The sequence below is a fragment of the Mesoplodon densirostris genome, chromosome 14, assembly GCF_025265405.1.
Source record: "Mesoplodon densirostris isolate mMesDen1 chromosome 14, mMesDen1 primary haplotype, whole genome shotgun sequence".
Taxonomy (NCBI): Eukaryota; Metazoa; Chordata; class Mammalia; order Artiodactyla; family Ziphiidae; genus Mesoplodon; species Mesoplodon densirostris.
In genome coordinates, this window is record NC_082674.1 from 58,040,226 (window position 1) to 58,067,363 (window position 27,138).

General features: G+C 38.2%; 1 protein-coding gene across 1 annotated transcript; it reads right to left on the reverse strand.

Annotated features, from left to right (window-relative positions):
* Positions 1 to 1,427: 1,427 nt before the first annotated feature.
* On the reverse strand, positions 1,428 to 26,863 carry DNAAF10 (dynein axonemal assembly factor 10). Its single transcript, XM_060116831.1, has 8 exons — positions 26,563 to 26,863; positions 15,991 to 16,091; positions 13,370 to 13,500; positions 11,068 to 11,169; positions 7,965 to 8,080; positions 7,117 to 7,251; positions 4,438 to 4,535; positions 1,428 to 2,374 (listed from the first exon to the last, which is right to left on the reverse strand). The coding sequence occupies exons 1-8, from the start codon at positions 26,743 to 26,745 to the stop codon at positions 2,167 to 2,169; spliced, it is 1,074 nt and encodes a 357-aa protein (XP_059972814.1). The 5' UTR covers positions 26,746 to 26,863; the 3' UTR covers positions 1,428 to 2,166.
* Between the last annotated feature and the right edge of the window lie 275 nt (positions 26,864 to 27,138).

Sequence of the window (27,138 nt, forward strand, 5' to 3'; positions counted from 1 at the left end):
TACTCATGTTGCACAAGCCAGCTTTATAAAATCCAAAGCCTACATGCTTCACCTACTTCAGGGGACAATCTGGTGACCAAAGGAAGAACATTTCTCTATGAAGCAGCTCTTGCTTGGAAGGGCCTAGGCCCCATGATGAGAATTATTCCTGGGGTTCCTTACCAAAACATTCCATAATTTACCACCACACCTAGTAAAGTGCCACATGTTAACACAAAAGAAGAGTGGAGACAAACTTGCAGTAAAAATGTGCCTGATGTCCAAGAGACTCCCTGAAGACAACAGAGAAGCATGTTTTAAAGAAGTGTTCCATCACCAACAATTTGACAATATTGTAAGAAAAAACACAAACATTAATGACTCAGTTCAAAAACTTCTTCCTCTGATTAGGAAGAAATTTGAGGAATACCATACGCAATTTATTTTGTATATATTTTCCTTTTAAAGGAAGTACAATATAATGAAAAACACCTACATCTAAATAAGTTTAAAAGAACATTCAATGAATATTAAAGAAATGCTAAGCAATAAGAAAGCATTGTATCAGTTTCATTGGCAATATTTTTCTCAGTGGTATAATATAACCTCACAGTCAATGACATCTTAGATTTAATGAAATTCAAGAGTTTATTGTCTTTGACTTAAGCTTCTCTAATTATATCACCAAATATAAGTGTTCTAAAAGAATTTCACAAATTTTTCATTTTTTCTTTGAAAATTAAAAACAAAAACAAAACCCATCAGGGATAGGCTTTTTTAAAGTTCAATTTAATTTTTACTTTCATAATTATGTCCATAGTATTGCTCTATAAACACTTTGGGAATTTCTTTTAAAGTTTAATTTTCTGAATTTTATATTCCAAACAAGTGACTTTCCAAGAACCCCCGAAATCACATGAAATTTATGAATGTTTTAGGTGGTTCTGTCTCTTGAAAGGGGGCGGTGCTTAATTAAAGGGTGATGAATTCAATTCCTCTGAGCTTAGCTACAGACATGGTGGGCACTGGAGAAACAAAGAGACTTAAGAGGTACCTATTAAGCATTTATAAAGCAAAAGAAGGGATTGTGTTGGCTTTATTACTCCTGTTAAAAGAATCAAAACTTCTAGGGCTTCCCTGGTGGAGCAGTGGTTAAGGATCCACCTGCCAATGCAGGGGACACAGGTTTAAGCCCTGGTCCGGGAAGATCCCACATGCCACGGAGCAACTAAGCCCATGAGCCACAACTGCTGAGCCTGTGCTCTAGAGCCCGTGCTCTGCAATAAGAGAAGACACGGCAACGAGAAGCCCGTGCACTGCAACAAAGAGTAGCCCCTGCTCTCCGCAACTAGAGATAGCCAGCGCACAGCAATGAAGACCCAATGCAGCCAAAACTAAAATAAATAAATTTATTAAAAAAAAAGAATAAAAACTTCTACAGATTTCAAAAACAAAATTTATTCACAAAATATATTAAAAAGTTTGACAAAAAACAGGGCTACCAAAAGCCCCACAATCTTATACATCTCACACAACATAACCACAGTCAACAACCAGAAAGTCTCAGGAATTCAAGTCCTGCTTTTTAAGTTAAAAAAGAGGTCTTTGTCAATCATACTATTTCATTTTATGAGTTAAACGGTCGAAAACAATGGCCTAAATCTCGGCTGATCATGCCATTTTGGTATTTTATAAAGTAATGTTCTTTAAAGAGATTTACTGACACTGAAATGTCTCAAAGTGTATTTATTTATGAAGGTTAATTCACAATAGTCTTACCAAGGCAAACTATTTTAAACCAAATTAAGTCACTGCTACAAAATTGTAAACTCTAAAATGCAACACAAGTATTATTACAGAATATGGAACTTTGGGGATACAAAACAAGTTTAAAATAATTAAATATAGAAAACTTTCAACTTTTTACTAGAAATGGAGGGGAGAGGAACAGAGTTGGCGCTGGAGACTGTGGTGCCCCCATGTGCCACAGCAAACCACCATCCAGTCAGGTCGCTGGACACACCGTGTGGCCTTTCACCCGGAGGGATGCTGGCCCAGAGGTTTGCATCTGGGTCCTTTTTTCATCAGTCAAATCCCACTTTGTTCAATGAGAATCAGAGGATCCCAGAACGTAGTCTAAATCCTCTGAGTGTTGCTTTGGAAGGTTTCAAGTCCAAAGTCTTCAGATCAAATTTTGTTAAGTTTTGTAACAATCAGGACTCTTACCATTTGATCAAATGAACTACAGATGCACAGACCCCTCTTATCTGGACTCCAGTCCAAATTTGAAATGGGCTGGGAAGACAATGTAACATTCTGCAGAAGGCTGACCGAACCCGCAACTCCCATCTCTACACCCTCGGAATCTTTCTTTGACCGCTGAATTGGGTATTCGCTGAAAACAAGATCAAAGTGGTAAGAGGAGATAAGTCTTAGCATTCGTCATTTTATTCTTATACATATACTCCAATAACTATTTTTATTTCTCACTTGACTACTGGAACTGATAAATACTTAAGGCACCTTTCTAATACTGAGTTGTATGGAAATAAGGAGACAGTATTTCAACCTCAATCCCAACCCCCCAAAGTCTCATAAAGAAGCATTCGATCTACTAAAAACGTTTAAACATCATTTCTGTTCAGCATGAGTAGGTATCTTTTCTTTTACTATGAAAGTTCTAGGTTGATCTAGCATTCTTTAATAAATTGACTCGGTGCTCTAGACATCACTGCCTCAAAAAAGAAAACAGGGATTCCTAGAACATTTGATTTTCTATCAGCTGAAAATATAAATTTATAAAGTAAGAAGGGCTGAAGGTTAACAGCTCATAACTATGACTTGGTCTAGATTTGAGAGAGGGAAAAATGGAACACCCCTCCCCTATGGAGGGATACAGGGGTATCCCTTCTCAGAAGGTCTTTTAAAGCCTGTTAGGTATCAACTATGATACTACCTTTATTTCAAAAGTGCTAATAAAGACCAAGACTTAAAAGGCATGAAGCAACTCAGAAGCAGAACAGAAACAGAAGTAGTGATAAGCAGATAACATTCTATTCTTTCTTCCTCACAGACCCTACACCTTCTTTTGATTTTTTAAAGGGAATAAAACATTCAGATGGATAAACAGGTTACAGAACATTTTTCATGTCTCTTGGCAGAGGCTGCAGTTACTTAGTATTTAAAAGATAACACAGGGGCTTCCCTGGTGGCGCAGTGGTTGAGGGTCCGCCTGCCGATGCAGGGGACACGGGTTTGTGCCCCGGTCCGGGAAGATCCCACATGCCGCGGAGCAACTAAGCCCATGCGCCACAACTACTGAGCCTGTGCTCTAGAGCCCATGAGCCACAACTACTGAAGCCCGCACGTCTAGAGCCCATGCTCCGCGACAAGAGAAGCCACCGCAATGAGAAGCCCGCGCACCGCAACAAAGAGTAGCCCCCGCTCGCCACAACTAGAGAAAGCCCGCGTGCAGCAATGAAGACCCAACGCAGCCAAAAGTAAATAAATAAAATAAATAAATTTATTTAAAAAAATGAAAACAGTTTAAGAGATCTCTGGGATAACATTAAGTGTACAAACATTCTAAAGGCAGCAAGAGAAAAACAAAAAGTCATATACAAGGGAATCCCCATAAGGCTATCAGCTCATTTTTCTGCAGAAACTTTGCAGGTCAGAAGGGAGTGATATAGTCAAGGTTCTGCAAGGGAAAAATCTGCAACCTAGGATACTCTACCCAGCAAGATTATCATTTAGAATAGAAGGAGAGATTAAAAAAACTTCTCAGACAAGCAAAAACTTAAAGAGTTCATCAATACTAAATCTACCTTAAAAGAAATGTTAAAGGGTCTTTTCTAAGTGGAAAAGAAGAAAGAATCTATAGGAAAGAGAAAATCCCACTGGAAAAGGCAAATATATATTAAGGGCTGACGCTCAAACGCAATGACAAGGCTTTTCCTGGAGACCAATCAGGGTCCTCATGCTCTGTGTCTGTTCTATCATAGTGATGTTACCTGAACTTGGGCAAGTCAATTATCAGGAACCAAAACTAAGAATTTCAACCCTTTTCCTTTCTTCTATAGGTACTGCTCTAATGGCTGAATTATATTTCACAAAAGCCTTTGGTCAAAGTTTTCCTATTTTTTAAAAAAACTAGCAAAAACCATGATTTCAAATCTATGAAAAGAATTGTTCATGAGCTACTCTAATATCTGGAAGATGTCACTAAAAAACATATTTGGTGTGTCAAAAGAATGTTAATATTTAAAAAGTATAAAATAAGTATATTAGTAAAAAAAAAAGGCTTAGAGAGTAATGCTTATGTAATACCATGAAATTTAAAATCATATCAAAATGAACCAAGTCAAAGGAGGAAAAACAGACAAAAAGTTCAATCGAAGCCTACTTTACACCCACAAGTAACTTAAAAAGGAGCACTGTGCGCTGGTAGGGACTTACTACTTCCAGAGGTGCAGGCTGCCGGTGCCTCCTGCTGTCAGGAAGAGCTCTCTGTTCTGTGGTAGGTGTCGGACCTGCCACACAGTAGATTTATGAGCCTGAACAGAATGAGAGGCACACAAGTGGTTTATACGTTTATACGATAAAGAAAGACTATCCTACACAGAGAACAGATGTGTGGTTGCCAAGGGAGAAGAGGGGTGGGGGAGGGAGGGATTGGGAGTTTGGGATGAGCAGATGCAAACTATTATATACAGGATGGTAAACAACAAGGTCCTACTGTATAGTGCAGGGAACTATATTCAATATCCTGTGATAAACCATAATGGAAAAGACTGTGAAAAAGAATGTATATATATGTTAACTGAATCACCTTGCTGTACAGCAGAAATTAACACAACACTGTAAATCAACTACACTTCAATAAAATAGAGGAAGAAAAAAAAAAGACTGTTGTAGAAGAGAAACCTGTAAAAAAAAAGATTTTTACCTCTGTCACTTCAACAACAATTTCAACAGCATCTATCACTTCAATTATAGTTACTATTATAAAAGTTAACTATTTTCTGGCACTTCTCTTTATAATGGCTACAGAGAGTTACAGGGGCCCATCAGGAATTAGGAAAAGAACCATCATTCCTCTTTACTGTCTTACAAAACAAAGTTCTGCTGGATTAAAAAAAAAGATTATCAGATTAAAAGTCTTAACATTTAACCTTATAGTATCATACAAATTACACAAATAGATTTTATACATTTAAATATCTCTAGCTCACTCTAAGGAGGAAAAAAGCCTCAAAATACAAAGAAATACTTCTTCCTAAAGGGAAAAAAAGGATAGATTGAACTTCTTTTTAATAGACTTTATTTTTTTAGAGCAGTTTTATGTTCACAGCAAAACGGAGTGGAAAGTACTGAGGGTTCCCATAAACAGAATGAATTCTGATGTAAAGCTCTCAGAGCCTTATCTTCAATTTACACTATTTGACTTGTCTAGTCTTCAAAGTAAGTACCAGGAGGACTTACAGACGGTGTTTACGGTTATAAGCCCAGGCCTTTATCAGTCATATTAAACAAAAAGATAGAAATGGCAACTGGATGAAGGTTAACAGCTTGTAAATCAATCCTAATAATGCTACATTCACTGTGGAGAATTTAACAAGACAGGGACGGGGGGAGAGAGAGAGAGAGAGAGAGAGAGAGAGAGAGAGAGGGAGGGAGGGAGGGAGGGAGGAAAGACTTCTGCTTTATAGAAGCAATGAGACCAGCCAACTTGAGCTAAGCCACACATAAGACACTTTGCATTTTAGTTGATGATCAGTCTTGACATTTGATTTTAATAGTCTTTGAAGAGAATTACCATTAGCAGAGAAAAATACATATCTCAAAATGCACACTTTAAGTGTGTGAGAGTCCTCAAGTGATTAGGTTCAAGCTATTAAACCTTAATTTGTTTTGTAGCTTAAACTTCTCTTTTTCTCCTGGAAGTTGATAAAAAGCAAAAAGAGGGGAAATGACTTGTTAAAATACACCAGTCATTTATTTGACAGATTTAGCAATTACTGGATTAACTAAACGTAACAGAAAAATTTTGGAGACACACTATAATTTCCAGTTAATGAGAAATGTGTTGCACTTGTATTTGGAACAATTTAGTAAGTGCTTTATGTTGTGGATAGATACTTCTGAAATGACAAAGGCAAAACAATATTATAGTGTATAGTTAGTTACCTTAAGAATATAGTTCATCAGGCAGTAACAGTAATTTATATGCAATAATTATTTTAATAATGAAATAAGACAAAATAGGAAGGTTTGGGAAGTACTACTGACTCCATGACATAGGGAAAGGGAGTAAGGGAGTGAATTTTTATTTCCTGAGCAACTTACATATTTTAATCTTATGGAAACTACAAATCTATAACTGATTTTTCTTTATTTTTATATTCAAGAAAGCTCAGAGTGACATTTCCAACCCATCTCTTACAAATGACAGGATGTTTCAGCATGAATTTTATGCAATCCCCTTACTCCAGACATCAACTTCAGCTTTTTAAACCAGTGTTTTCCATTTGTGCAGCTTTCTTCATCAATTTTTCTAACGCTGTAATACCAAATGTTTCCCTCTAAGCTACCTAAAATACAATTTGGAACAAGGCAAAGTATGCATATATGTATGCATGAATAAATAAATTTATATTTACATTGCTACTATGTACCAATCACAGTGATTAGCACTTTAAATAATCTCATTTAATATATCAAACTGGAATATAAAATATTAGCTATTAATACAAATATATATTTATTAGGAAACACCAGGCTAGGTTTTGTTGACCAAATTCCTAAACCAGCTAGTTTTCTTGTGATTGCTCCTAAACTACAAAGTAAGAGTCATTACCAACTGAGGCCTTTATTATAATCAAGAAGTCTAGCAGAGAGTGGCACAACATTGTAAATCAACTATACTTCAAAAAAAAAAAAAAGCCTAAAATTGACAAAGTTTAGAAAGGTACTCTTTGCACAGAAAAACTTGTCAAGATCCTACAAAAATATATTAAAAATAGCTCCCTTCATATAAAAACCTGGAAGGAACTTGGTGACTCATTCTATTTATTAGTCTAAAACAAGCTATAGCGAATATTCCTCTTCATAGAAAGACATTTCCCTCATATTTACCTTTTCTGAAACAGAAGCAAAACCTTTGGTTGGATGCTGTGTTCTCATGTCAAAAACATGAAACTTTCCTTCCAGAGACGTAGCTACTAACTTATTCATACTTATGTCTTTTCTATCAAACTCCAAGCTACATACCTGAAAATAGAGAATATTTAGTAGTGATCATTCATTTAATAATGATTATTATTCAAGAGGTTCTTTCAAACTAAGTAAAACAACTTTAACATTATCAGCTCATGTGAAAGCATTTTAAATAATCACTTTATCTTTGAATCCATATATCAAATACTTGAAACTATAAAAATTTCTTCTTGGTTAGTAAGATCCACAAAATCATCTAGGGTACCCTGTTCTCGTGGGTACATTTGGAAAGCCATAATTTAGCTTTTTACTGTTATTATGTAATTATTTTATAAAGTTAAGTCAAGGCTGACTAGAGAAAACAGGAGGGAACCACATTCTTCATTAAAGATGTACAACCTGGGAACCAAAAACCTGAAAGTACTTGGGAGGCTATTACAAGTTCAAGCTTCCTGATATTAGCAGAAGAAGGCCTCTTACTAGGTCATTTTAATGCCACACGGATGGCCCACAGGAGTCCACAGATGGGCCACAGGCGTAGTGACTCACCTGGACATCACACCACATCTGGGTGTGTGTTCACTTTCTGAAGAGAGCATCCTTGATTTTTATCAGACCCTCCAAGGTTAAGCCCCAAAAGGTTAAAACCATGCATGCACAGAGGGGTTTTCCTGAAATGAGTTATCAGAGGAGCTTTCCTTTTGTAGTAGTTCAGGGTGGGTAAAAACACATTCAGAGAATCTGGAAAGAATCCAAATGTATGTTACCCCATTTTTTATATTTGCCTCCCACCGTAAAGACATATTTCTGAGATCGAACAGCTTGATATCTCCGTTGTCATAGCCAGCACACACTACACGTTCCTCTTGATTGTAAGCATTGCCTGGAAATCAAAACACAACACTTCAGACCTTCATAAATGCTCATATGAAGACTGCTAAAAAAAAAACTTACGAAACTACACAGATAACTTGTACCAAATCAGGTGAAGAAATCACATTAGGTAGAATCTCATTTTATTAACCCTGACAGGACATCAAGATCACTAATTTGGTATCTAATACTGTTTACAAGAAAAAGCTCATCATTGAGATTGTATACTCAAGGGATGTATGAAAGTCTTTATTGGATTTCAAATTCTCTCTATTCTCTATTTGCAAAGACTAACAGTTCAAATGGTAGTAGGATTTGGTAGAATAAATACAGCTAGGCTTCCATTGCTTTCTTTGGCAGTAACTATATTTGAATGCCAATAGAAACTACTTTAAACTTATTTGTATTTTGCAAAATGTTGTTCTGGTGTTATCTTGTCTTTGCAAGGAAACCTCAGATAAGCTGTGGTGCACTGTGATGTATTTTTAGTTGTATGGATGATTGCACCCAAAGTAAATCTATAATCTGCAGTGAAACACATCCTGCTCGGATCCAGGGATTTTTTTTTTCCATAGTACCTCTTGCTGAGGAAAATGTGTTAGGTGAGAGGGAAGCCCCTGTTAACTGTGCCAGGCTCTGTGGGCATCTTAACCCAATGCCTTTGTTCTCTGCTGCTTGCAACTCCCTTTTTCTTATAAACTCCAGCCCTGCATTTCCACTGTAGGCTCCACCGAGATGACACGACAGCATCTGAAACTCATGATGTCTAAAACTGACCTCACCATCTTCCTTTACAAACCATCATATCCGCTGTGGCACTTCTTCAATTAATAACATCATTCACCCTACATTCAGCCTCAAAATTCAGTCACCTTGGACATAATCCTTTCCCTCGTTCCTCATCTCAAAAAACCTGCCAAATTTTATTTCTTTTGCCACAATATCATCTTCTGAATCGACCTGCTCTGCCCCCTTCTTATTGCATCTAACCTACGTGTTTCCTGGAATATTGCAAAGAGCTTCCCTCTGTCACTCACCTCTCTCCCCTACATGACACCAGTTCAGTTTTCCCAAAGCTCTGATCATACCTCATCCTTGCAAAAGCCTCCAAAGGTTTACCACTACCTCCAGACCATCGAAACACCTCTGGCCATGGCCCTGTGCCATCTTTAAGGCTATTCCTACCACCATTCCTTCTCTGTACTTTCCTCCCAATGTTTGCAACCCCCTCCCAATTTCAGTGGTTCAAATGCTACATATCCTTGGTCTGAGGTTAGTATGTTCTTCCTCTCCAGTTATCACTCCCTTGGGATTCCTTCTGCATTTATCCAAGCTTCTGTGACCTTTTATCACTCCTACCTCGTACTATAACTAATGTAGATAGCATGCCCTCTTTATTAAAATTACAAGCTTCTTGAGGCAAGAATATGAGTCTGTTTCACCTTTGTATGACCACAGCTATGCACGTACTTGGCATTTACAAAAACAAACAAATAAACAAACAAAAGATGGTCAAATCAATGGATAAATGTTCTTTCTTTAAATTTAATGTCCTATATTTAAAATGGCACTTATGGGCTTCCCTGGTGGCGCAGTGGTTGAGAGTCAGCCTGCCGATGCGGGGGACACGGGTTTGTGCCCCGGTCCGGGAAGATCCCACATGCCGCAGAGCAGCTGGGCCCGTGAGCCATGGCCACTGAGCCTGCGTGTCTGGAGCCTGTGCTCCGCAACGGGAGAGGCCACAACAGTGAGAGGCCTGCGTACCACAAAAAAAAAAAAAAAAAAAAAAAAGGCACTTATGTCCCTTAGATCAATGATAAAAAGGCTTTCATGGACCCAAAGTTAATTACTTTTTAATTATTACATAAATTTTTATATGATGATTCTAAACACTAACTCTGAAATTTCTGCACAAGTGTGCATGTCTTCAGTTTATATTATTGCTTGTAATATATATATACACATAGTAATTATAATATACACACACAATGAAATCTCCTCTCAATTTCAGTGGTAATTTATTTTTAAGATCGGAAATCTAAAACTTTCCTCTGATTAAATAACAATTCAATTTAAAAATAACATAAAAAGCTAAACAGTTCACATATATCATTTAATCTCACTTTTATGTCTGTTATCTACACTGGATTATATAAGAAAAAGGGGAAAGAAAATAAAGGTTTAAAGTGAAATATGGCCCATATCCTTTCTTCCTTTTTTTTTTTTTTTTTTTTAAATCTTTGGCTGCACTGTGTGGCATGTGGGATCTTAGTTCCTGGACCAGGGGATCAAACCTGTGCCCCCTGCACTGGGAGGGCAGAGTCTTAACCACTGGACCACCAGGGAAGTCCATATCCTTTAGTAGCAAAAATGATTGTAATTTTGGTGCTCAGTAAGAGATACAAGGGCAAACATCAATGAGTCCTACAAGATCAATATTCATTTTAAGTATATTACTAGAGGAACATGGTTAACAACTTTATAAGAAATAATTCTGTAATGGCATAACTATTTCCTAGAAAATAAACATACTCTGTATATACTAAAATGTAGGATTTGTTAGGTTACCATTCGCATCTGAGGCTCTACTTAGTTTCACTAATGGCATTTGGTTCTAAACTAGGTCAATATTACCAAGTTAAACAGAAGTACATAATAATAGCAAATATTTCTGAGCACTTAATATCTAAGCACAATTCTAAGCACTTTACATGTATTAACTGAATCCTCATAACAACACTATTATTTATTACTTCCATTTTATAAATGAAGCAAGCAAAAAACAGATAACCTGCCCCAGGTCACACAACCAATAATAGCACAGTGAGGATTCAAACCTAGGCCCCAGAGGCTGCCATTAAACACCATGTCTATTTGCCTCAATAAACTGTCAGATAATCCACAAAACAGACTATAAAGAGACTATTAGGACTTTCGTGAAGCACTGGCCTTTTTACAACCTGATACTTCAAATGCAAGGGTACTTCAGTAATTTACCAAATGCCACCGTCCAACAGTCTCTCTTGTTTTCTCCTTGTACAGGTTCCATATTAGCAACAGGATCATCTTTTTGCCTTGGGTCCCACACCTTCACGGTTCCTGACATTAAAAAAAGTGAGTTGGCAAAATTCAATAGTGAATGATGACATTTCTCTCTGCATTCTCTTCATATGGCTTCCTACGGACATGGAGATATTATAGATGTTATAATATCTGAAAAATATTCACATCTTTCTGAACTTCCAATTGGGCAAGTTGCACTTAATATCAGAGATATAACCCACATGTTACTGCTTGATTTGATTTCCAATTAATACATACACACAAAAGCCAACAACTGTTCCTAAGTCATCATCAACAAGATATGATTGACAAGGCAAACACAAATGTTATGTAATTCAAATCATGCCTTACTTTCTTGGTTTAAGACTAAAACAAATGTAGTATTTATTTAGAATAAAGCCAGTGTCATTTTAATGTTTTTTCCTTACTACTCATATAATCATTGCCATTTTTCTTATGCAGATGAATAAAGTAATTTTTACATCTATGATTTCTTATCTGGAGTTTTAGAATACCATTTCATATACAGTTAAGTTTAATTTCCCCGTCCAATAAAGAAGAGAGAAGGAGTTAATAAAAGTAACAAATAATTCTTCTCAATTTAATTTCAACTCCCTCATTTTAATGCAAATTACAGGATAACTAACTAGCTAGTGTCACTAACTTTGAGAAACACAAAGATGTAATAAAATGGCTAAAAGGCCTAAGTGAGAACAGGAAAAGGGTAAAAAAATTATTAAAAAAGGGTAATAAATCCAGGAAAAGGGAAGATATTCCACTAGACTTATCATCAGGGATAAAATAAAGTTGGTCATTAAAAAGGCTGCTTCAAGGAGAAATACATTTCCTACAAATGTGACAAGAGTTACATCATTCTACAGGGTTCATACAAATTGATAACGTTTATATTAAGTCTGTAACAGTTAAATGAGAAAAGAACACAAATAGACAATTCACAAAGCAAAATTAACTAATAAACAAATATAGAAAGAAGTTAACAGAAGTCGGAATGGAATACCATTTTATCTCTAAAATTAGGGGGGAAAAACGGAAATCAATGCTGGTAGGGTAGACTGGAAATCTACCTCATCTACTGTAGCTGAAAAGATAAACAGGTACTTTGGAAAGTTTGACAATTTTTTTAAAATCATAAAGTATGATTATTCCAAAAGAGCTCTATATACATGATACTCATTTCTTCATTATTTTAAAGTCCCTCTCCCAAAACAATAAAGAAAAACTTAAAGCAAATTGAATGTTCATTAACAGGGGCATGGCTAAGGACACTGGGACACATCCATAGGATGGAACATTATGAAGTCATTAAAATGATAATTATGAAAACCACATGGAAACAGCAATATTTACATAAGGACAAAACATTAAATAAATAAAAAGGTTAAGATACAAAATCGTATTAACACTGATAATACACATAAAATTGTATCTATGACTGGAAAGGAAAACAAATCTAATAGTTATGTTGGTGTAGCAGACTGTTATTTTTCCTTCTATATTCCACACTGTTTCTATGATTGGAAAAAAAAAATACCTGATTTCTAAAACACAGCTGCTCTTGAGAAACTATTAGAAAATTAAATTCCACTTTTCTTTGAAAACAATTTCCTCATGGTCTTGAGCAGCCACTAAAAAACTAGCTGAACCAACTAAGGTACCAAATCACTTACATAACCCTTGTGAAGCAACAAAAATTCTGACTCTGTTACATTCAGGACAGCTCAGGACACCGAAAGACCTGTCCCTTGTTCGTCACTGCAGGGGGGAAAAGCAGAGTTGGCGCTCTTGGAGCTTTCTTTCTACAATGCTCAGCGGAAAGACCACAGAACTGCAGTGTTCAACCAGCTGGCAATATGACCATTTTCACAAGTACTAATTCTGCTTTTCAAAAAAAGAAAAAAGCTGCCACCCACAGTATATCATCAGCTGCCTCAAAAACCTGTAGAGACATTTTAAATCCTCAAGGTTCAGAGGAAACTATGGTTGTTAATAGTTGAACTAGCTCAAAACTAAAATAGTAAGTGCTATGCCTCTAACTTGAAATACCCCCAAAGTCTGAAACAATTGAGGGATATGCAATCAAACCTGCCTATCAAAAAAGTAGAATGTTAGATTTAGGGGATCAAGGATTGAGGAAGATTTCCACATAGACTATACTGTTGCACAGAGACTTACCTAAAAATAAAAAAATTAAAATACACAGAATATTCTGACTTACCGTCTCGGCTGCCAGTCACAATTTCAGGAGCCCCTTCCCCGATTCCGAGTCCACCTACACCATCTATAGTATTTATAATTTCTTTATGGCCCTGTACAGAATATACTGGGATCTCTGGAGCTTCCAAATTCCTAAACAACAGAACACAGCTTCTTACTTACACATGCCCCGAATGTTTAGTATACTACTCAAATTTAAGAATGCATGCCATATTGAGATTTTTGTTTAAAAATAAGGGTTTTGCACTCAAGGTAATTTACACACTTACTTCCAAATTTTCCTCTCCACTTTAGCTTCTTTCAAGGCCTCAATGAGAGTTGTCATCATTCAACTTGGAATTCTAAATCCTGAGCCCACTTTACTCAGTGGTCCTCAAAGATGATTGATCTAGGACCTCTGCACATGAATTACCACGTATGCTTGTTAATAAATGCAGATTCACGGGCTCCTCCCCAGACATAATGAATAAGTATCTCTGGGATGGGGCCCCAAATCTGCTGACTTTCTGGTACACTGAGGTCTGATAATCACTGCTTTAAATACAGAGTACATGCAAAGTGATATAGAATATTTCCAAAGTAGTCTTGGTAGCTTGATCTTGGGATCTTTTGAGAGATTAAAATATGAGCAGTGTTTACTTTGTATACCTTTCTTCCTTAATAATATATTATTTTCTCACTGAGTTCCACACTGATTTTCAACTAGTTATGTTTTTCAGTTTATCATCATGCTGGTCACAATAAATATTATAGTCAGACTGGATGAAGTTTGTCTAATTCTAGGTTAATTAAGTGAAGGGAATGCAGGAAAGCACCCACTCCTATGTGTGTCTGAAGACTACACTACAGGGCTGGGTGAGTGGCTGAAGTAGGTTATGCTAATACACCCTTCTCTTGCCTCCCAGCCCTTCCCCCCTCTTCTGCTTTTCTACTGGAGCCTCCTTCCACATTTCTTTTTAACAAGTCAGTTTTTAACAACTTATGTTTCTTCTTTTTTAATGAACGTAGCTCTTCATGACACGTAATCCCAATTTATTACTGGGCCCAGATTTATCAGTAAAATCTTGCAAATCAAAATTTGAGAAGTTCAACCTAGTTTAGAGATGATGTTTATCTTTGTGGCGTAATTGTGGAAGCATCAAGAGACTAAACAGGACTGGGGTTCTATTTAAAGAACTGTTTTACTGTTTCCACAGACTTTGAAACATCACTTCTTTTAACATGAAATTATGACTTACCAATGAAAATAAAGCAGTAATACGTGCACTATACTAGGAAGCTCTATTAGGGAGATAGTCAACCATTATATTTGTTGCATATTCTTGTGTTGTAATATATTTATTTTAAAAAATAACACTCAGACTGGTCTCTCTCCCAAGTTCTTTGAAAGTTTATGACACAGCAGGTAAAAACTAATGCATTCTAATAAATGCTAACTTAATTATTAAGTAGTTAAAGCAAGGAGAATTAAAATAGCTTCATTCTATGTTATATTATGACTCTAAGACAGATAAATATATCAATGTAATTTAATTACAAATAGCAAATTCTAAGTTAGAATCAAGAAAGGTCACAATAAAAAACATAATGTAGGGAAGACAGTTACTCTAGAACATTGCTGTATACTTTACATGATTAAGAGATATTGTTGAAAAGTAATTACAGAGGAATTTCAATTCATTCAACTCTAATTTAAATATGAGGAAATAACTCTAGGTAAAACACAAAAATTAAAAGCACTTGGGGGATTTCCCTGGTGGCGCAGTGGTTGAGAATCCACCTGCCAATGCAGGGGACACGGGTTCGAACCCTGGTCTGGGAAGATCCCACATGCCACAGAGCAACTAAGCCCAAGTGCCGCAACTACTGAGCCTGTGCACCTAGAGCCAGTGCTCCGCAACAAAAGAAGCCACTGCAATGAGAAGCCAACTTAATGAGAAGCCCGTGCACCGCAACGAAGAGCAGCCCCCGCCTGCCACAGCTAGAGAAAGCCGGCATGCAGCAACAAAGACCCAATGCAGCCAAAAATAAATAAATTTATTTAAAAAAACATTATAAAAGCATTTGGCACAATTGTGATTTTGCTCATTCGAAACAGGTTTATCTTGATTTACTCAACACATGTGTTCCTAAAAACTTGTGTTCAGCTAAAGCATTAAAAGAAAAAGAAAAACATTTAATGAACTGAGAGTTCTATGTTAAAAAATTAAAACATACAAAAATACAGTGTTTCATTCTGTAATGCCAAGTATCTTTTAAAAATGTAAAAGATACCTGATTTTTTAGTGTTATACACGAGCATTTTTATATGTTGTATCCTTCATGGTGGAGGGGAAGAGCCCTTTATTTACAAATATGGGTATTAAATGCTAGCACCAAACAGCATGTGTGGAAATAAATATTAAAAACATTATTTGAAATAGCTAAAGAAAAATATGTTAGTATTTTAAAATGGATATTGAACATGAAATCTAAAAATATATATGAGGTAACTGTCATATTCTTATAAATTTAAAATTTAACAAAAGACATTTCAAAGTTAGAACTCTTTCAGAGGAAGAGTAACACGACTATCAAAAAAATTGCTTATCTCATGTCTTAACACTGATGAAATAATCTTACCATATATGAAGGTTTCCAGCAAAATCTCCAGTAGCTAAGTACCTCTGCTGTAAAGATGTGGCACCAAATGTTCCACATTTAATGGGTTTGGCCTTTTCAATCTTGATAGAAGGGAAAGAGAGAGGATACATTATTTATGTAAGCAGCTATCCATAATCCACGATATTTATGGCTCTATTATGGGAATCAAATAAGGCACACAATAAAAAAGGCAATTAAAACGTTTTCTGATTAAAAAAATGATCATGCTTTTCCTTTAGTCATTTTTGTATAGTTTAAAAGTACAGGCAGACCTCAGAGAAATTGCAAGTTCGGTTCCAGAACACCACAATGAAGCAAATGTTGCAATAAAGCAAGTCACATGACTTTCTTAGTTTCTCAGTGCATGTAAAAGTTATGTTTATACTATACTGTAGCCGTGCAACAGCATTATGTCTAAAAAGACAATGTACATACCTTAATTAAAAACTACTTTATTGATAAAAAATGCTAACCATTTTCTTTGCTCATCCATAAGAAGCAACTCCTTATCCATTAATGTTCTCTCATAAGATTGCAGCAATTCAGTCACATCTTCAGGCTCCATTTCTAATTCTAGTTCTCTTGCTATTTCCACCACAACTGCAATTACTTCCTCCACTGAAGTCCTGAACCCCCCAAGGTCATCCATGAGGGTTGGAATCAACTTCTTTCAAACTCCTGTTCATGTTGATATTCTGACCTCCTTCCATGAATCACTAACGTTCTTAATGGCATTTAGAATGGTGAATCCTTTCCAGAAGGTTTTCAATTTACTTTGTCCAGATCCATCAGAGGAATCATTAGCTATGGCAGCTATAGCCTTACGAAATGTATTTCTTAAATAATAAGACTTGAAAGTTGGAATTACTCCTTAATTCATGGGCTGCAAAATGGATGTTGTGCTAGCAGGCATGAAAATAATGTTAACCTCATGGGTACATCTCTATCAGAGCTCTTGGGTGACCAGGTGAATTGTCAATGAGCAGTAGTATTTTGAAAGGCATTTTTTTCCCTGAGCAGTAGGTCTCAACAGTGGGCATAAAATACTCAGTAAAATATGTTGTAAACAGATGTGCTGTTATCCAGGCTTTATTGTCCCATTTATACAGCACAGCCAGAATAGATTTAGCATAATTCTTAAAGGCACTAGGATTTTCAGAATGGTCAATGAGCACTGGCTTAAAATTAGAGTCACCAGCTGTATTAGCCCCTAACAAGAAAGTCAGCTTGTCCTCTGAAGCCAGGCATTGACTTCTCCTTTCTAGCTATGAAAGTCCTACATGGCATCTTTTTCCAATAGAATGCTGCTTCATCTACACTGAAAATCTGTTGTTTAGTGTACCCTCTTTCATGAATTATCTCAGCTAGATCTTCTAGATAACTTGCTGTAGCTTCTACATCAGCACTAGCTGCTGCATCTTGTACTTTTATGTTATGGAGACATTCGTGTATTCACTGGAGAACTTTTAATTTCCTTCGAGGACTTTTCCTTTGCGTTCACAACTTGGCTGTTTGGTGAAAGAGGCCCAGCTTTTGGCCTATTTCGGCTTTCAACATGCCTTCCTCCCTGAGCTTAAACATGCTTAGTTTTTGATTTAAAGTGAGAGACCTATGACTCTTCCTTTCACCTGAACACTTAGAGGCCATTGAGGGGCTAATTTCAATATTGTTGTGTCTCAGGGAATAAGGAGCCCAAGGAGAGGGAGAGGGACAGGGAAAGGCCAGTCAGTGGAGCAGTCGGAACACATACAACATTTACCAATTAAGTTTGCAGTCTTGTCGGGGTGTGATTCGTGGCGCCCCAAAACAATTACAACAGTAACATCAAAGATCACTGATCACAGATCACCATAACAAATATATTGTGAGAATTACCAAAATGTGACACAGAGACACAAAGTGAGCAAGTGCTATTGGAAAAATGGCGTCGATAGACTTGGTCAACACAGGGTTACCAAAACCCCTCAATTTGTAAAAAATGCAGTATCTGCGAATGCAATAAAGAGAAGTGCGATAAAAGGAGGTATGCCTGTATGTCCAAAGAATGAGTTTTGCCTTTCCTCTCACCTCACTAATGAGACATTCAAATGCTGGCACCTCTAACAACTTCACTGGTTTGCAAATATGCAGATTTCAGCATTTAATGTGGTATTCTTCTTTAAGATCCTCAAAGAATAAGGACAAAATGAAGGTATTATTCTTTCCAAGTGACTAAAGAAACAAAAATGCTTATGTGTCTCTTATAGTTTTCCCTGCAAAACCCTATAAACAGAATGGTTATGTCCTCTGAGACCCCTTCAGTACAGAGATTTGTATACCTGTGTGCACCAAAGGCACTGTTATCAGCATGGATTAGCCAATCTTTTGAGGTTTCTTTAATTTGAAAGGCTATTGGGAATTCCCTGGCAGTCCAGGGGTTAGGACTCTGCGCTTTCAGTGCCGAGGGCCCGGGTCCAAACCCTGGAGGAGGAAGTAAGATTCTACAAGCCACACAGTGCGACCAAAAAATAAAAACAAAAACAAAAACAAAACTATTGCTCCAAGTATTATATATAACAGGTGACCCTTGAACAGCACAGGAGTTAATCCACATATAACTTATAGTCAGCCCTCTGTATCAGAGGTTCCTCTGCAACCGTGGATTCAACCAACCTTGAACTGTGTAGTACTGTAGTATTTACTCTTAAAAAATACCTGAGTATAAGTGACCCGTGCAGTTCAAACCCATGCTGTACAAGGATCAACTGTAATCACATCAGTAAAACAACCACAGGCAAACTCCACCTGCCCAAGTCACTGATGTCTCTCTTGGAGTCTACCTGTCCGGCTGCCTTGGCCCCCCAGAAACTCCAGGCAATATGGAATTGAGGGCTGCCTCACACCACACTCTAGATGTATAATAGCACCTTCCACTTACTGTCAGCCTCAACAGGGTAAAACGATTTCTCTTATTTAGTCTCTTACAATCTTTTTTTTTTAATTTTTAATTAATTTATTTTAATTTTTTTATTCCTAACGTTCACAAAAGTAATACATGTTCCCTATAAAAATTCAAACAAAACTGTGGAATCTAGAAAAATGGTACAGATGAACTGGTTTGCAAGGCAGAAATAGAGACACAGATGTAGAGAACAAACATATGGACACCAAGGGGGGAAAGCGGGCAGGGGGGGAAATGGGAGATTGGGATTGACATATATACACTACTATGTATAAAATAGATAACTGATAAGAACCTGGTGTATTAAATAAATAAATAAATAAAAATTAAAAAAAAAAATCAAACAAAACCAAAGACTGAAGGATGAAAAGAAGTTTCCCTTCGACATGCCTCAGAAGTAATCCCCATTCTTCTAGACCCTTTCCTACACATTGACAACCACATATAGATTTGTTTTAATATACAGAGGGTCATAATATATTGTTCGTTGACTTGATCTTTTTTCACTTAGCAGTATATCTGGCTGAACTTTTTTCCCCTCCACAGAGTTCCCCAGTTTCTAGGGCACCTCCTCTTGTAACCCTTCAGTTGCTGAGCCAATCTTCCCCACCCCACTAGGGCTGGCCCGATTCACATACTTTGTGAAAATAACTTCCCTGCCACTTTCAGTGTTTGATTGGGCATTTCCACATAGGATATACATAGCAATTTTCAAAGAAGAAAATAAAATTCACTTAACACAAACTATAACTGAACTTTTCTTTCATGATTCAAAAGACATCAACATATGCTCCAGGGCTTTGGAAACTCCCAGCTTGCTGAGCTTTCTCACTGTTTGGGATCTGGATAAATTAGCAGTTACTATGTAGCCTGGTCTAAAATAAAGCATTCATAGCCTCCTTGGAATTGTCCGGTAAACTTTGATTAAATTGTGTTTAATCAGTCGCCTATAATAACACGGTTGTAAAAGACAATATTGATGAGAAGCACAGAACCACAGAATGTTATTTTTCTCCTTTTTAATATAGGTGGTCCAAGAGAGCATCAGTTATTCACTACACCAGAAAACTGATATTCATTTATTTCAGCTATTTTTCCAATTTTATGAAAAACCTATCTCACAATGGGGCAGCATGGAGATCAAAATTTTATCAATTTAATAAAGCAGACAGTTTCCAACTCCAAATCACTTATGTTCTCCTCACCATCCCCTCCCCCAAATAAAATTACCTGAAATAACATATTAATAGTGATATAGCGGACTTCCCTAGTAGCGCAGTGGTTAAGAATCTGCCTGCCAATGCAGGGGACACAGGTTTGATCCCTAGTCCGGGAAGATCCCACATGCCGCAGAGCAACTAAGCCTGTGCGCCACAACTACTGAGCCTGCACTCTACAGCCCGTGAGCCACAACTACTGAGCCCACGTGCCACAACTACTGAAGCCCATGTGCCTAGAGCCCGCGCTCCGCCACAAGAGAAGCCACCGCAATGAGAAGCCCATGCACCGTGACAAAGAGTAGCCCCCGCTCGCCGCAACTAGAGAAAGCCGGCACGTAACAACAAGGAGCCAACACAGCCAAAAATAAATTAATTTTTTTTAAAAAAGGAAAGCTTTGCTTAAAAAAAAAAGTAGTGATATAGCTAATCATCCTTAATTAACTAATTAATCACTGTAGCTAATCACCTGATCACACTATTAGAACACACTTTTTTTTGGCTAAACTAATTCAGACTTCCAACTGAGGCCAACTGATAAAATAGCTACCCACCTCTTCCTCCCATTTGTCTCCCCCAGCTCCAAGTCACTGATAATGGCTCCCATGATCTAAGGCAGAGGGTGAAGACAGGCCTCTCAGGCAAGAAACAGGTGGGCCCTGATGGACAGGAATATGCTTCCAAGGATTCGGGTATTAAGAGCTGCAGGAGGGCTTGCACCATACACTGATATAACTCTCTGGGAAACTTCTTCCCCAAGTAGCCCTGGGAAGACTGGTCCCCCATTTTCTTCTCTTCTACCAGCTAGAGCATTCTGCTTCCTGTAATTCCACTGCTATCCCTGGGAGCCTCTGATGGGATCTCTATTCTTCTTAGGCCATGGAAGAGATAAAAGCTGACCCCTGCTTTTCAGTCCCTACAGTAAGCACACAGTTCTAAGAGTTTACTGCTGCTAATAAAAAATTGGGAAGCAAAAGCTTTCCTCTCTGTTACGGCTTTACCTACCTTTTGCCTTTAGGCCCTTTGGAATAGAGAAACCATGCAACTGGAACCACTGATCTTCCAGTACCAACATAAATTTTCTTTCTCTCTCTCTCTCACACACACACACAGCTAATGGATATGTTTTACTCAAATTTAAGTTTTCTTTAGTAATTTTTTAGCTTGTCTATTAGGAAATACTAGCTAATAAACACCAATAAGAAAACCTGGAAATGAGGATTAAAAATTTTATGTATGGGGCTTCCCTGGTGGCGCAGCAGTTGAGAGTCCGCCTGCCGATGCAGGGGACACGGGTTCGTGCCCCGGTCCGGGAAGATCCCACATGCCACAGAGCGGCTGGGCCCGTGAGCCATGGCCACTGAGCCTGCACATCCAGAGCCTGTGCTCCGCAACGGGAGAGGCCACAAAAGTGAGAGGCCCGTGTACCGCAAAAAAAAAATAATAATAATTTTATGTATGGTTACTTCTTGTGATCTAAAGGTAAGAGTATGTATAATATAGTCAGATTTTTCTACTGGGAAAACCCTTCCTTGTGCAGAGGTGGAACTGATTATCGCAATATTTCATGGTGTTCTAAAAACAGCAGCACAATGTCCAGATGTTCTGACACCTGAACACATCTGAGAATTCCTACCTTAGGAGAAACCAAACTGGGAACCATTCCATTACATGATGGGCCCTATACTAGTTTCACATTTGTCATTGCAGATTCTAAAAGTGGGTTTTATTGCAAATACAATGAATGAAATGAAACAACATGTATCTACTTTTAGAGGCACAGACTCACAAGAGTAGCACCAAGGCCTGTGGTATATAAAATGTACAAAGCCCTTTGAAGTCTGGCCGTGCCTGTCTCTTTGACCTCATTTCCTGCTTCTCCCCTTCCACACTCCAGCCACACCTGCGGCTTTTTGTTCTTCAGATTCACTGAAGTCATTTCTACCTCAGGGAATTTGCATTTACTGTTCCCACTGCCCGGACTGCTCTTCTCTCAGGTCATCATGTCCTCTCCCAACTCAGATTTCAGTTTAAATGTCACCACCTCTAAGAGGCCTTCCCTACCCTTCCAAATCTGAAGTGAAACCCCCAAATCACTATCACTTGCCCTCTTTAATCTTCATTTCACTTATCAACAAAATTCTTTTATTCATTCAATTATCTATCTCCTCCCTTTCTAGAAGGAGTACCAGGGGAACGGGGCCGTGCCCTACTTGTTCAACATGTAGATGGTGTTCAACATTTGTTAAATGAAAGTATAAATGAACATGGATTAATCCCTCAGTCCTAGTGCTGGGGAGAGAGAAACCACTGCCAGAGGTCATGTTCCTCTTTCTCCCACCATGTTTTCACCTGACTGTACAGTTTCCAGTGTCGTTTATAAGCAATAATGAAAATGGCATCCATACATGGAACACTAATGTATCAGACACTATTCTGGATGCTCTTCTGTACTAGACCATCCTTTCTCTTTCTAACACATGCAACTGCAAACTAAGTGTTTGAGACACCCCTTTCCAGAGGAGGAACAGGCTGGGAGGACTAAGTGACTTGCCCAAGGTCCCCAGAGCCAAGTAGATTCCAAGCTCTTCTACTAAACTAGGCTGTCTGCAGGCCTGTATGTTAATCAATTAAATAAACATTTTCTTACGTAGCCCCCATTCTGTCAACCTGAGTCATTGGAAGTACCAAAGAAATGTTCCAATCCTGAACTAGACTGGTGAAGTAAATGAGGCCTGAATTAAACCTACTTTCAGATTTGTGTCCTTTGGTCTTACCTTCATTCATGTCTTTATAAAACACAAATATATGGTATTCATGCTTCCCTGATGTTCTCTTTCATCCTTAAATCAAATCTCTTTTATCCTTGTATATTTATATCAAAGATTTTTAGGTACTAGTGGTCTGTTCTGCAAGAATCAAATTAAACTCAAAATACAGAAACCTACTGAAAAATAAACTCAAATGTATAAGCATCTTGTCATCTGCACTGCAGCGAGGGCTGCACTTTGCTCAGAAAGGCTGAGCTATGCTGGCCAGTGGACTTAAAAAAGCAGAGGTGTTTGCTCTTTCCTTAGACATTCAAGGAAATCATAATAGTAGCTAAATTAAGAGGACATTGGAATGAAGCTAATTTTTTTCTATAGTTCATAAAAGGGCCCCCTCCCTGTCCCTGTTAAATCTTTTACCTTTGGAAAAGGAAAGATGCAAAGAATTCAGCAAACACTTAAAACTTTTCTTGCTGGAAAACTGGTTAAAAGAAAATAAAGATCTATTTTGCGAAACTTGTCTCACAAAAAAATTGGTATATATTAACTTTTGCCATATGATACTGAAAATCACCACCAGTGATGAGCATATTTGACCTAGCTGTTGGTTCTCTTTGCTCTAATAAGTTAACCTGACTAAGGAAGCCCATGATCCATAATTCCCAGCAGAGCTATTTTTGTTCTGTCTGTGGGTGGGTCTAGTACAGCTTGTCAGTGTCTCCTCCACCACATCCTGGCACTACTTAATTAATGTTAAAAGGTTTAGTCACCCAAATGTTAATAAGCAGGGAACTCTGCTGCACAGGGGCTAAAAAAGCAGAACTTTATTAGCCTATTACTAACTTTTAAAGTGTAAACATCCCCAACTGTGATTCCACTTTGCAGGGCCACCCCTAGTCCTTTGGGCCAATTAGAAAAAAAGGTGCCCGCTATGGGCTGAAGGAAGTCTCACACACGCAAGGCTTGATGAGAGACAGAGATGGATTTCAGCTCTCACTTGAACCCTTGGCCAGACACCTGTGTGCACTTCAACAAACTGCTTAACTATATATGAAGGCCCTGCCTTCACTCCCTATCTATCTGCTTAGTAACAAGATAAGGAGGCACCAACAAATACCCATTTGCTTCCTTCATTTTATCTTGGACAAGGCTTGAGTTCTACAAGGATATAATCAAGTATGTTTCCTAATATTTTAACAAATAATTCATCTAGCCCAATGATAGTCAACCCTAGTACTTATTAGAATCACCTGGTGGAAGTTTAAAAAATACCGATGTCCAGGACTCACTCTAGTCTAGAGGCGAGAGTCCTGGTGCATCAGAATTTCTAGGGGTGGGACCAAGGCACGAATATTTTAAAACACACAGACACACACACACTCCACAACAGCAGCAATACACATTCGGGTGATCCTGATGCACAGTAAGAGTTGAGAATCACTGAGATTGTATTTAACCTATATTCTTTCCACTGCATCATCACAGCTAAATGCAATGTAAGCTCTCAAATTTGTTTGTGCGTTTGTTTTATCCTCTCTTTAGACAGTAGGTTCTTTAGGAGGAGGGACTCACCTTTCAAATACCTTTGGTTCTTCTTTAGCACAGTACCTTGAAATGATAGGTTCTCAATGGACCGTTTATGGTAGAAAAAGAGAAGAGCCGCAGGATACAGGCAAAAATATAAAAAGTGGTTTTACTCCTAGTGTGGAGATGGGTGACATTACTTTTCTCCTTTTTCCTATCTATATTTTTGGTATATTCTATCATGAACACACATTACTTTCATTAAAAAGCAAAGTTATTAAAAAAAAAAACCTGGTAGAATCTTCCAGAATCTCTAGAATAGACAAAGAGCACTGTTTCTCTCTACAGAACAAGTGTATTCCTGAAATGTACCCAAGTCATACAGCCTTATAAAAAGAAGTCAGGAGTCTATAGATACTCTCTGGTTAAGCTTTGACTAGTATTTGTTCCTAATAATTCACTTTTCTTTCTGCAATTCCAGTGTTTCCTATTTGTTCCAACTCCTGACCCCAAGTGATTAATGAACCAATATTTAAATGTCCCAAGTTATATCTTTTTACAGACGTAAATTTACTCATTCTTTAAATAAGTAATTTATTGAGCGGCTGCTCCTTACATAACACATTAAAGAAAGAACTACTGTCCTTACTCTCCGGGAGCTTACAATCTAATTAGAGACACATGGGACAGAATGATATATTTCTGGCACAGATAATAAGTACTATAGGAATGCAATGTAAAGAAAAGTTACTTTGTGTTGACGGGGGACTAAGTGATGAACAACATAAGGAAAGGTAGAAAAGAACACGCCATGTTTAGGAGTAGAGTGGCTAGAGAAGACAAACTGAACAAGAAAAGTGGCATTCACAGAAATTTAAAGTAGGATGAGCCTTATGTACCTTCTAATGTAATCCTTCCTATTGCAAGTGTATTCATCCTTTACCTACCAGTTTAAGCCCTAAAAGCCCTAACTCCTCCAAGCAGATTCTCTCCGTAGCTTTTGGTCCCTGGAGTTACAGACTTCCCTGCAGTCTATTAGGATTCTAAACATCTGAGTATGACTGATCTTTTCTTTTTTTCAGGCAACCCAAATAAAGGCATTTTAAAAACTGTAAACAGGTATAAAAGTGTTATTTAATATCGTTATTCTCCAATTCTTTCACTAGTAATCTTTTACAAAACTTGTAAACCTGATCGTGCCACACCCTGCTTAAAGCCCTTCAGTGATGTCCCATTTTTCTTACAAAAAAAGGCATACATCTTTTAAATGACCTACAGCTCTTGCAATGTCTGGTCCCTGCTTACTACTCTTTTTGTTTCTTAAGGAGATAAATGTGTCTCCCATCGCTGAGCTGCTTCCTCTGGAACTATCCTCTACGCCTAATTTGGCCTAGTTAACTTCTACTCAACCCAAATCTGGTTTTTTGTTTTTGTTTTTGCTTACTCTCAAAGAACCGTGTTCCTTTAGGTTAGAGAATTCATCTCGGTTTGTGTTTTATGTATCATTGGTTTGATTTTTTAACTGATTCTCTCTCCCACTAGAAAATAAAGTCCATGATATCGGGGACGTTGTCATTTACATGCCTAGGAATACCAGGCAATCAGCTGATACTTGTTGAATGAATAATTGTTGTCAGATTGCCTCCTCCAATTACATAGCAGGCAGTCCAGTGCCTGCTTTGGCTCTGCTTGTCTGAAAAAGCATTTTACTAACTTGTACCTATTAAGAGACTCTCCACAAACAACTGCGCACTGCCCAGAAGGGCCTCGAATTTAAACAGGAAGTCGTTACGTCACTTCCACGGGCTTCGCTCTAGACTGGGAGAGTGGCTCGGAGGTGGCCGGAGGAAGGGACCCGCAGCGCGCGGATGAACTAGCCCGACGAGAATTCAAGTCTCCAACCAAAGCGTTTTGCCTCCGAAGTATTCCTCAATCTCGGTCAACTTAGCTACTCCCGCGCAGCTCGAGCGGAGCTTTGGGGGGACGCTGGGCAAACTCTTTGGCCAAAAGGAATGCAGACCCCCCGACCCCCAAGATCCGCACTCTCCCCCCAATGGCAGTCCCAGATCTTGGAACTGGGCAGTCTCGAGCCGGCACCTACCTCCCGAAGCAGTTTTAGGTCCCCCTGCTGGATTTCGTACAGCTGAATGACGCCGGTGCCGCGTGCGAAGTTGCCCATGGTCACAAATTTGGCGCTGCAGGGCACCCACTTACAGTCAAACGCCGTGTAACTGAGGCCCTTCTGGATATGGGTGATGATCTGAGGCTTCTCGAAGGCCGACATGGTCCAGCCGATTGATTTCGCCTCCGCCAACAGGCACACTGCCGACAAACCCTGACAAAACACTAACCTGGAAACCAGACTCCAAACAGTCAAGGATAGTTTGTCCCTCCCGCTTGCCGTACGCGCCCCCAGACGCCCTAGCAAGTTGGTTTTAGGTGTCTCAGATAATGCCGGATGCTCTACTGAAGGCACAGAAGATTTTTCTTCACCAACAACACAGACTTGTTTATGCTTTTACTTTTACCTTTCGTACATATACAGGTTAGAGATTACAAAACGTTTTGGCTGCGAGCGGCGGGGCAGAGGGCGACCATAAGAATCAGGCATATTTTAGGACAGCCCTTCCCCCTTCCCAACAAACACAAACTCCTGCTCCAGGTCCCTTGCATGGGA